This window comes from Achroia grisella, unplaced genomic scaffold (assembly GCF_030625045.1).
Source record: "Achroia grisella isolate CSIRO2021 unplaced genomic scaffold, CSIRO_AGI_Agris_v1 utg515, whole genome shotgun sequence".
Lineage (NCBI taxonomy): Eukaryota > Metazoa > Arthropoda > Insecta > Lepidoptera > Pyralidae > Achroia > Achroia grisella.
The window spans coordinates 1,701,118-1,713,242 of NW_026712908.1; the positions used below are offsets into that span (position 1 = coordinate 1,701,118).

At 32.1% G+C, this 12,125-nt stretch overlaps 2 protein-coding genes and 1 long non-coding RNA gene across 4 annotated transcripts in view; 2 read left to right on the plus strand and 1 right to left on the minus strand.

The window, feature by feature from the left end:
* The window catches only part of LOC131847025 (calcyphosin-like protein), a 92,465-nt gene that overhangs the window by 22,385 nt on the left and 57,955 nt on the right, over window positions 1-12,125 (minus strand). Inside the window, exon 1 of one of the 2 annotated variants that reach the window (XM_059196467.1) lies at window positions 6,199-6,350. The exons of the other annotated variant lie outside the window; for it this stretch is intronic. Coding sequence (XP_059052450.1) covers window positions 6,199-6,220 — 22 coding nt within the window. The 5' untranslated portion in view covers window positions 6,221-6,350. Of the gene's footprint in view, window positions 1-6,198; window positions 6,351-12,125 lie in introns of those variants that run through there. 2 annotated transcript variants of the gene reach the window in all.
* On the plus strand, window positions 407-3,148 carry LOC131847031 (uncharacterized). The gene is made up of 3 exons (XR_009357695.1): window positions 407-485; window positions 1,025-1,931; window positions 2,557-3,148. It is a non-coding gene; the product is annotated as an uncharacterized LOC131847031 (long non-coding RNA).
* On the plus strand, window positions 7,085-8,896 carry LOC131847027 (18S rRNA aminocarboxypropyltransferase). Its single transcript, XM_059196469.1, has 2 exons — window positions 7,085-7,280; window positions 7,500-8,896. The coding sequence occupies exon 2, from the start codon at window positions 7,515-7,517 to the stop codon at window positions 8,235-8,237; it is 723 nt and encodes a 240-aa protein (XP_059052452.1). The 5' UTR covers window positions 7,085-7,280; window positions 7,500-7,514; the 3' UTR covers window positions 8,238-8,896.

Here is a 12,125-nt window from a genome sequence, read left to right on the forward strand (position 1 = left end):
ACAACTCGAGACAAAATATTAGAATCAGACAATATAACGCTAATGGATCTTTCCGTCAAAATATTAATAATAAAGTTAGAAAGTATGGGAGGAACATTCAAATCGCAAAGCTTTTTCCATAATATGTTAATATTGACATTGTCATACGCAGAGTTAATATCTAAGAAAACTGAAACTACCGACTGATTTTTAGAGAATGCCAAACGTATATCTGAAACGAACAGACTGATTCCATCTAATGTACTTTTACCCCTTCTAAACCCATACTGACTTTCAGCTAATAGTTTTTTACTTTCGACATACCACTCTAAACGAGTTTTTACTAAATTTTCAGCAATTTTTAAAAGAACTGTGGAAAGAGCTATAGGACGATATGAACTACTGTCATCGGAAGGTTTGTTGGGTTTTTTAACTGGCAATACCGTGTGATGTTTCCATGACGACGGAATATTCCCAGTTAACATTACTGAATTTATGAGATTAAGGTAATACAACATACATTCATCATTAATATTCGCTAAAAATGAATATGGAATGTGGTCATTTCCTGGAGATGAATCTTTCGTATGAGACAGAACGGTTTTAAGTTCCGTAAATGTAAAAGGACTGTCAAGAGCTGAAGAGTTTATATTTTTATTGGTGGAAAGTGGCCGCGTTATGGGATCCATATGAGATACGTAGGGTGGTGCTAAACGATCTAGAAACTCGTTAGCTGTAGTCTCTGATAATGTAAAAAAAGGAGAATCTTGGAAAGCAGATCTGTATCTTTTTATATTACGCCATACAAGGGAAGGATGAGTATGAGGCGAAATAGAAGAACAGAAACGTTTCCATCCTTCTGACTTCTTTTTCTTTAAAAGTTTCCGGGTGGAGGCTAGTAGGGCAGATAGATTGGTGAAGTTTTCTGAACTCATATCATTACAATATAATCTTTCTGCCAGTTTCCTGGATTTAATAGCTGTAGTACATTCATGGTCCCACCAAGGTGGAGAAGGAATTTTATTATTATTATGTTTGTTTACAGGAAAAACTTCATCAGCGACTTGTATCAAAATTTTGCTGAGGGCTTCAGAACAGTCCGATTCATTACCAGAAGTAATAGGAGGGAGAGATGATAATTTATTTTGTACACCAATTTGGAATTTATCCCAATTATTATTATTATTTAACTTATGTTTGTAAAAATAATTTCTTTTTCGAGGATGTTTTTTATGAATTGGTAATGAAATGATAATAGGAAAATGGTCACTCCCATATGCAGATGAAAGGATAGACCATGATAGAGAGGAAGATAAATTGGAAGAACAAATAGAGAGATCTACAGCACTATTTCTTTCAGTGGGAGCAGTAATACGAGTAGGTACTGGGTCATTTAAAACACACAGATTATGGGAATCAAGAAGGCCTAACAATTGCTCACCATGGTAATTAGAATAGGAGCTGCCCCAAGCTTGATGATGGCAATTGAAATCACCCATAATTAAAAAAGGTTTAGGAAGAATTGAAAATAACTCATTTAAATATGCAATAATTGAAGAGGAAGGACGAGGTATATAAAGGGAGACTAAACAAATATCGCTGACAACAGCAGCAACCATAGAAATATTGTTTTTGTCAAAAAGAGGTAAAGAAATAGAAGAAAAATGAGTAGCTTTATTGATGAGTAAGGCAGCCCCACCATACCCATCTGGCCTATCATCTCGAATACAAGAGTATTCTGATAATTTGAAATTAAAATCAGGTTTAAGCCAAGTTTCAGTTAGTGCAATAACAAGTGGTTGTTGATATTTATTGATTAAATGAATTAAATCACTTTTTTTGCTAAGTACACTTCTGCAATTCCATTGGACTACTTGATCCATTATGGAGTAGATTTTTGAATATTTCTATAAATGGGGCAACGTGGGACGGTATTATATTAGAACTTACAAGTAAGTTGATTAATGAAATAATAACTTCTTTAATATTAGATTGACTTTCATTTTTATACTGACTGTTAAGCGCACAGCCATTAGAAGGGGAGGGCATATTAAAATCTTTTATAATATTCTCATGGGCAACTTTATCATACCCAACATAGGATGGATGAGGTGATTTAGGTTTTAAGAATACGGTTTTTTTATAAGATTGTTTAAAAGCAGTATCATTATAAGTTTTTGATTCAGATATATTTTTTAAAGTGCTGAATGATGTTCCATGTGCTGATGGCGTGGAAAGGACTTCAGCAAAAGGCTTTGTAACAGCAGGGTGCAATTTTGAGGCCTCAGCATATGAAATACAATTTTCAGCCATATATAACTTTATTTGTTTTTGTCTATTGAATTCTGGACAAGATTTGCTAGTAGAAAAATGATTTCCTGAACATAAACAGCAAAAAGCATCTTCAACATCACATGTTTCTCCTGTATGATTTTGACCACATTTAAAACAACGTGGCTTTGACCTGCATTGAATTTTAGTGTGACCATAACGACAGCAATTGAAACATTGTATAGTTGGATAAGTGTATAATTCCACTGGTAATGCATTATAACACATGAATATTCTTTTTGGTAGTACCTGACCATCAAATGTGACTACTACTGTCTGAGAAGGTTTCCAAGTGGGAGAGCCATCAACAACAACTTTGTAATTTAGCCGTCTTACTTTAAGTATATTGCCACAACCGATAGGAACAGAAATATTTTGTAATATTTCATCTGGACTCCAATCACTCGGAACACCTCGTACCAGACCCATACGTGTAATATTAAATGTTGGTATAAAAGCCTGTAATTTGTAATCATTTAAACTGTTATGATTAATGAATGTATTAGCATCATGGTAAACTGAGAAAGATAATGCAATTTTATTTCGTCCAATGCGTTTTACACTTCCATTAATAATGTTTTTAAAATACTGTTTTTTGAGGAATTTACCAAATGTCACAGGGTGAAGTGTAGTACCGTCATTTGGAGACTTTTCTTGTCTTACTACATGAACTAAGTATGGGGCATGGTCTGTGGGTTCATACATTTTCCTTGCTACTGGTTCAGAAATATTATTATTTTCATTTGTTTCTTTAGATGTGGATGGATGAGGGGGATCTAAATTTACAGATTGTGGAGTGAAAATCACTTCCGTGAGAGGTTTTTGTATTTCAATGCCATCATTTATGTCATCTATACAGTGGCAATCTGTAATTTTATCTGAAGAATTTTTTCTTCTCCGTTTATTACAACTTTTACAAAATCTTTGTAACCGACTGCGTTTTATCGATCGGTTTGAACAAGACGTATCGGTTTCCATACCCGATTCGCATGAAATTGTAACATAGTTAGAAGCCGGAGGGACAAATCCCCCCGGGTCGGGGGGATCGTCCATAGAAATGAAAAAACGAAAAACTTACCAATAAACAGCTAACTATTTATACTAACTACAATAAACAAACTAAATAATAGATATTAAAGAACTAAATACAGTATCACAATCACTAAATAATGAAAAATATGTATAAAATTTAAATCAAAAGAAAAAACGCGCCCGCCAAGTTTAACGTTTCCCGCCTTTTTTTACCAACCCGCTTGATAAAGTAGACAAATAATAACTACTGAAAGTTTCCCGCCAAAATTAAAATTAGCACCAAGACACAAGTCTATACAGCCAACTGTCACCGTGCCCTCCGGTTACAATAATGTATGTAATTGGACAATAAACTGTCCCACCTCGGTTGAAAAAATCGATTTTCTATAACACGGCAATCAATCACATAGAAACGACATAAAAAATGTATTATTACAACACACTACGATTTATTTATTCTTGCAACAATTATACTTTAGGAAAAACAACATATCTTGTGATTCAGACAGCGTACTGAGTGACCTGTTGCAGAATGTATCGCACAAGTTACGTTACTACATAATTAAGGTAATACGACCTTGGTCTTTATTCTATAGCTATTACTTTATTTCGCAAAAAAAAAACAAATTTGCATAGATACTGATGTGTGATAGCTACTGATAACAAACAGATTTTTTTAGTTATTAATACTCAGGATGTGCCTTAAGACCGCTAGGGTACGAAACAAAAATTGGGTTTGGATTGTAGTTTGTAAACCCAATATTAAGTTGCCCCACTATGAAACTTAGTAATTATTTGCCCAGTGCTCTGATTGAAGCTTACGATAAATTAAAAAAATCTGTCTTCCTGTTGGCCACAGGTATTCTTTACAGCTTCAGCTTATAGAGCGCTGAAAGTAATCTGTTGTCTGACAATATTAGTTTGTTTACGAAACAAAACAGCTATAGTTAGACATTTATTTATATCGGTATGTTCTTTATTTATATGATTTAATTAAAATTAAAAAGAACCTACGTTATTTCCTGTATAATAAAACAATATTCATGACGCAATGGTAGTTAATTATGCTTACTAAAAAATATGATTCAAAGAATATAGGCAAAAAACATCGAATTGAAAATATTATTATAATTATATACAAGAAAATAAATACTTAAATTGAAAGTAACATTTTGTCTTGATCTTAATCTGTATAACCTTTTATCTGATCTCTTATGCCATATTATGTATATACCTACTTACTTTATTATAGTGGCTTTGCATAATTTATCATTTTTGTTTACAATATACATTATAGTTGACGTATTATTTATACTACCTTCTGCTCTCTACATTGTCTGCTTTAGTGACATACCTATATTGAGTTAGCTGATAAGAAATATTTAGTTTTTCATTCTCCACGTCAAATAATACTTGTATGCTAAATTTTATGACATTATGACATAGTGCGATCTAGTTCCAACATAAAAAGAGCTTGTTTGTAGTAGATATGAGTACTGAAGAACTAATAGATATTTTTTAAATACATACATTAAAATTCTTACAACTAATACAAACAATCATATTAATGAATACAGATGATTGTATAGTATGAGGATCGAACCCGCAATCATCTACAGTAAGACGTGTTGTAAACCACTAGATTAGTGAGGTCATCAAAAGGATTATTATTTATAAACTTATATTTCAAAAAAAGATTTTAGTTTTGCATTATACTTTTTGTGTATGCTACAGAATATCTTCATTTATTGCGTATACAGTGTACCGCCTAATTAACACCCTGCCCTTTCCCACACCCCCTCCCTAAAAACTGACATACATTGAAGGCCGATTAAACGTCCATAAAATATGAAACAGGCCATATTGTCCCATCGATCCATGAATGAGGCGGCTGTCAAGGATTTCAGTAAAATACATACATTTTTTATTGACTCCTTTGTGTTGATGGACGTATATTAAATTAGAAATGTTATCGGAGGTTTATAGACTCTACTGCATTACAATAAGTAATTTTGAGTATTTTTTAAACTACCTAGATTTTTCAACTAGAGGCACGCCTATAAAAATTATTTCAAATTCAGATTTGATTCTATAGGTACATTACACTATAATACACGCAAAATGCATTATCAACTGTACATATATGGCGTGCCTACGAGTACATTTTAGAGCACTTAATAAAACCGGGATAATAATGAAAATTAGTCCTACTATATTATGCCTAATGTAGATCTATGAGGTATTATAAACCTTTATATGTAATGATATTAATCAAAGAAGAGGCCTGTTCTGTCAATAATCAACAGTATTGTCAATTATCCAGGACTTATTTTTATTTATATAAATAAATAAGTCCTAGAGAATTTTCGCATCGCCATCTAGTGCCAAGTTAAACAGAGCTTGTGTTATCTAGAGATTTTTTTAAATACACAAATAATATACATAGAATACATTCAGACCAATACAAACAATCATACTCATGAATGTAAATGCTGGAATCACCAAGTATGGCCAATACGCATCGCGCAGAGTACCGGAACCGTCGAATAGGTAAGAACATCGTACTATTTATGTGTTAACTTCCATATTTATTACATATGTAATTTATGTAATAAATCCCATATTTATTACATAAATATCTATGTCCGAATAAATGATATTAAACCAATATCCTTTTTGTATCAATCCCATGAAAGACGTGACCGTTAGCAACACCGCCATAGAGGGGTGAAAGGGAATATTTGTAATGTGGACTAATAACCCCATTGCTAGCAATGTATGGTATTAGGTTGACCTCCATGCGGTTCCCCCTGGAAACCACCGTGGTTAATTTCCAACAAATTGAATGACACTTACCCGCCATTGAGGCGCTGCTCATTCTTCCGCGTGTAAAATCAATTTTGATTTTTTATATGTAGAGAATTAATATAATTAATTATAATATTACACTATATAATACACGATGGATAATAAATAGACACAAAAATTTTTTAAGTTGAATATACTTATGTTTGACTCTAGGGATCTGACAATAACATGTAATTTTTTCTTTTATGATTGTCAATAATAAACGGCAAAAATTCTAAATAAATTGAAATCTTATTACATATTTCAAATATTATTTGAGAAAAATATTAGAATTGTAATGTTTACATTTAAATAATATATTTGAACGCAATAATGAGTAGTTGGTTCATTCGTTATTACGGGTGGACTTAAACATAATTTTATCGTCAGATTTCATTATTCTACCTATGATTGGTTGGAAAGTTTCAAAATTCACTTTTTACAAAATACATTCCGTAAGAAAGTCTATGGTAGGTTTTAAAATAATAGATTAGAAACTCTTCGCTGTAAAACAATACGCTATAAACATCCATAAAACATACGATTTATTTATTAAAAAAATATTAGGGGTCTAACTATAATTGAAATAAGTGACAGTTACTTGCAATAATCGTTGGCTAGAGCTGGCTGATCGATTGAAATAGAAACGTTAACACATAAGTTCACATAACTAACACACACAAAAACAACATTAACCTATTCAACATAGGATAAAAAAAATCTATATTTTTTTACTTGTAATGTTCTACTAAAATAAAAACTACTGGCAACATTTATAAGCAGTTCAAAAGAAACAAAGAGAGAACGATGAATGACATTGACAGCGTCAGAACTGTCTGTAGCGTCTGTGGTTTGGGCTAAATGTCAAAATGACAAATTGGATCAATAATTTTAGAATAGGAGAAATTGAATTGGGAATTCTATTCAATTCTATATTCAGTCTTTGAATAATTTATCCCTAATAATAACTATTATTCTTATAGTGATTACTACCGTGACGTATTATTATTAGTACGTGTACAGAAACCTAGTTGTTATTCTGTATTAATCAATCTTATTATAGTGAATTCGGATTTGAAGGTTATGTTTTGGTAAATTTACATTTATTTATTATTAGTATGAATTAAAATAAATTGTTTTATTCCAGGATATGGTCCGTCTGTATGACCAATTTGATTTAATTCCATACATCCTTATTATATAACAAACATTTAAAGATTTACTAAGTACTTCTTTTGGTAGTGTTATTTGGTTCGTGTACGGTTTATTTTCACTATCTACATAAACTAATTAAACATTTTATATTTCAGATATACGTTAACACAATGGCACCAGGTAAAAAAGGTAAAACTAAAGTACATGGAAAACGTTCTAGCCATCATGTTACCAAGAATTATGCTGAAAGAATGAGTGATTTAAAAATAGAGTCTTCAGACGACAGCAGCTCTTCAGATGGGGAAACATTAAAAATAAGATTCCCTGTAAAAATGTGGGATCTCAATCACTGTGATCCTAAGAAATGTTCTGGTAGGAAACTCCTTCGACACAGACTTATCAGAAACTTGAAACTCGGTCAGACATTCAGAGGGATTGTATTATCGCCCGTTGGTACTCAATGTGTTAGTCCAAATGATGATGTCATTATAAAACAGAATGGAATTGCTGTAATAGATTGCTCATGGGCGAAAATAGATGAAACACCATTTGGGAAGATGAAATCATCACATCCTAGATTATTGCCATTTCTAGTCGCTGGCAACCCTATTAATTATGGTAAACCTTACCAACTTAGTTGTGTGGAAGCTATAGCAGCTGCATTATTTATTACTGGCTATCGGAGAGAAGCAGAATTCTATTTATCAAAGTTTTCCTGGGGCCATTCATTTTTAGAGCTCAACTCTGAAGTTCTTGATTTGTATGCAGCTTGCACGGATAGTAAAAGTGTGATAGAAGCCCAGACAAAGTATCTAGAAAGTGCTGGAGAAGAAAGGGATACTAGACCTTTATGGCCTCCTAGTGAATCTGATTCAGAATCTTGTAGTAGCTGATAAATTTACTGCTCATATTTTAATTACAGTTATGTATTTGATTTATACCACTCTAAGAATGTTGTATGCGATGACTTGCAATATTAATAATTGCAAATGAAAACAATGACTGTACCAAGTATTTTGCCAGCTGTAATAATTTCTACTAAAATACTTAAAAACAACATTATTGCAGTTAATTTAAAAAGCAGTCTATAAATTTAACTCGGGATACTTGAGTTTTCACAGCTAATTTTCCTTAACCTGTTTTAATGATTTTCGAAGATGATGTTCATAACACTGCAATAATTTGTAATAAAAGTAACACAATTATTGAAAATTTTGTATATAATTATTTTTTTTTATAACAAGGGACAAACGAGCAGGCGGCTCACCTGATGGTAAGTGATTACCGCCGCCCATGAGCACCCACAACACCAGGGGCATTGCAAGTATGTTGTCTGCCTTTTAAAAAGGAATAAGCTGTTTTCTTGAAGGTTTCAATATCGTATCGGTTCGGAAATACCATTGCTGGAAGGTGATTCCACAATGTGGTTGTGCGGGGAAAAAAGTTTCTAGAAAACCGTACTGTCGAAGACCGCCATTCATCCAGATGATCAGGATGGTATTTCAGTTTCTGACGGGTGGTACGGTGTTGAAACTCAGCAGCTGGTATTAATCCGGACAATTCCTCAACACTCCCCGTGATATATGTGGTAGAAAATGCACAGAGATGCAATATCTCGCCGCAAAGCCAATGGATCGAGTCTGTCACATAGACGTTGATTACCAATGATTCTGGCTGCTCGGTTCTGAATGCGGTCAAATGGAAGTAGCTGGTATTGTGGTGCTCCCGCCCAGAGATGAGAACAGTATTCCATATGCGGCCGGATCTGCGCCTTACATAATTGCAGGCGATGGGCCGTCGTGAAATACCGTCTCACTCTACTGAGCACACCAAGCTTTTTTGAGGCTATTTTAGCCTTGTCCTCCAAATGACCGCAAAACTGAACGTCACTGGATATATCAATGCCAAGGACCTCGAGATTTGGCTTCACATCAAGGAGAGTGTCTTGAAACTGAGAAAATAAATGTAATAAATGGCAGTTATTTTCATTTATACTAATAAATACTCTTTATTTACTGTTAGTATTTTTAAAGGTTATAGAAAACTATGTCATGGTAACTTGAATTATAGAAATATAAGTTTATAAAAAACAAAAATTCATATTTCACACTATAAAAAGGAATCCCTGGAAAGTGTTGTTCATTTAATATATTCATTACATTTTTTACTACCTTTACCTGTATGTAACTGGAACAACACAATTTTAAACACGAGTTTTTTGAGTGCTTTTATATTTAACTTCATTCTATGAATAAGTGTGTTTGTGAGTTTAAGATATAAACTTTAGATGTTCAACTTTGTGTTCACTGAGCACTGAAACTTGAGAAAAAAAATGCTGGTGATTGGCAGTCCATCCTAGTAAATATAGTTGAAAATATTCATAAGTGCTACTAATATTATAAATGTGAGTTTCTAAAGATGTTTGCATGTTTAGATGTATGTATATTACTTATTTATGACTAAATGGTTGGTAGACTTAAATGAAATTTGTTACAACAATAGGTCATATTTATGTTTACCATATAACAATTTTACCCATAATTTACATATAGAAAATTGTATGATATAACTGGTAAAATGAACCTTATTTCTATACGAAATGAAAATTTGGAATACTTTTCTGTTTTAATGCTGTGGGCAGTAGGTGACGTTTACATCTTCACTAATGAAATAGTTTTTTGGTCATAATAATGACACTATTTTGCCAAAATTCGATTAGTAAATTCATAGCAACACTATAATTGAGACTGGATTAGTACAAATTTATCATATCAATTTTTAACAATACATTTACACCTATACTACATACATAAACCATTACATGTAAGTGTTCTGTGTATTTATATTTAAATGTAATTGTTTAAACTTAACTGTATATATTTGATGAATATGATTGGAAAACAAATAAACTATTGAGATAATAAGTATACTCTTATTTTTTATTTTACCTACTCTTAGCTAAAAGCAAGGAGAAAGAGACAAGACTATCTACACAATCCAGACAAGACTACCTAGGAATATAAGAGGTACATCAGAGAATGTTATGCAATTTGTGACTCGGGCGTAGATTATTAAAATAAGGCTGAAACTTATAAATTATTTTGTCAGCTTATTTGACTGTTTACACTTTACTATGTAAAGTATGTATCTAATGTACTTAACATTAGAGATACATGCTGATTGTTATTATCTTTATATGTATCTGTTTTTCTTGTGTTTAGTAACACTACAAAATATACATTTAAAAATAAAAACATTTCATAATAAAGTTATGTCAAGGGCAGTAATTTTTCTGTTTCAATTACACAGTAATGGATAAGAATCGATGTATATTTTCGTTTCTGTAAATAAATTCAATACAAATGATAATTTATTTTTTAAATTTAGCGCCCTCTAACGAAATTATTTAATAACAGCAAAGCAACGCAATATTACTTGGGTACAAAGTAGATAATGTAGTTCCAAAATATTCAATAGATGGCGCTTTGCCAATTATTACACTTTAAGGTCCGCGACAACAAACGAGACGTCCGTTGCTCCGATATTCATTTCGTTTGTTTAGTTTGCTTTTGCTTTTTGAGTACGAAAGTTGGTTATCAACGCGTACTGTCGCAACTTAAACTCGCGGAATAACTTACTCGTCACTAACTCATGATTGGATGTATAGTGAAAAATTTAGTGTGGTGTGATAAGTGTGTGTATTGTTAAATAAACTAAAGTAGTTCTTATGTGGATTTCAATCTCAGGAAGTTTATAGGTAAGTTTGTTCTTTAAAGTTCGATGCAACCTGTCACGCAGGTGTCTCGCAAGTCAGTAACCTTTCTGATGAATAAATACTATACTACAACCTCCAACTGATAGTTACCAAGCTACCAGCTTTCTATGCATTAATTTGCATAAAGTTTAATCTGAGCTTTTATATTTTTTGCATAAAGTTTGTCACGAGCTTTTTTATTTATTGTTTATTATATGTTTTAAATATTAATTATATTTTATGGTTTAAAAGCGATGTATGTGTAATAAATAAGATACAAAAAGTTTACAAATCTTTCATAGGTACCATTACATAGGTCTATTATAGGCTTTTAAAAGTAATATAGGCAGGTCAAACTTTGTTACACCTACTTACCTGAATACATATGTGTAATATTAATTATATCATACTGTATATTTATTTTATCTCTAATTTTAAAGTGCTAATTACCTACTTATAAAAAGTTACGCTTAGGTTAGTACTTACTGTGCAAATAGAAAGTAGAGAAGTTGAAGAGAACACCAGCACTTATGATTCCGTACTAAATTAAATATCATGATGTGAGTCTCGATCAGATTTCAGATCGACGCGTTACTATATATTCTTAAATATGATTTTTTGAATTACTATCTCTGGTACTTAATTGATAAATAAAAAATGTTTACATAAAAAAAGTAGTTTTTGAGCCTCTCAACTTTGTCCGCGTAAATTGTCGATACTTCCATATAACGTTTCATCTCCCACCTTTCAACCCCTTGTAACCCTTTTTTCGGATTAAAAAGTAGCCTATGTCCGTTCTCAGATTCTAGACTATATTGTGTTTCATTTAAATCGGTTCAGTAGTTTTGGCGTGAAAGCGAGACAGACAGACATACAGACAGAGTTACTTTATAATATTAGTAAGTATAAATGACAGCATTAGTCCCCTGGAATGAAAACATATATATCTGTGCTAACTGTACGTAATAAAATATATATATATATATATATATATATAGGTTTGCACTGTCGATTCCAGTGGACGATT

Coding starts and splice junctions, on each gene's coding strand:
- LOC131847027 (XM_059196469.1), top strand. CDS start 7,515: ATGGCACCAGGTAAAAAAGGTAAAACTAAAGTACATGGAAAACGTTCT.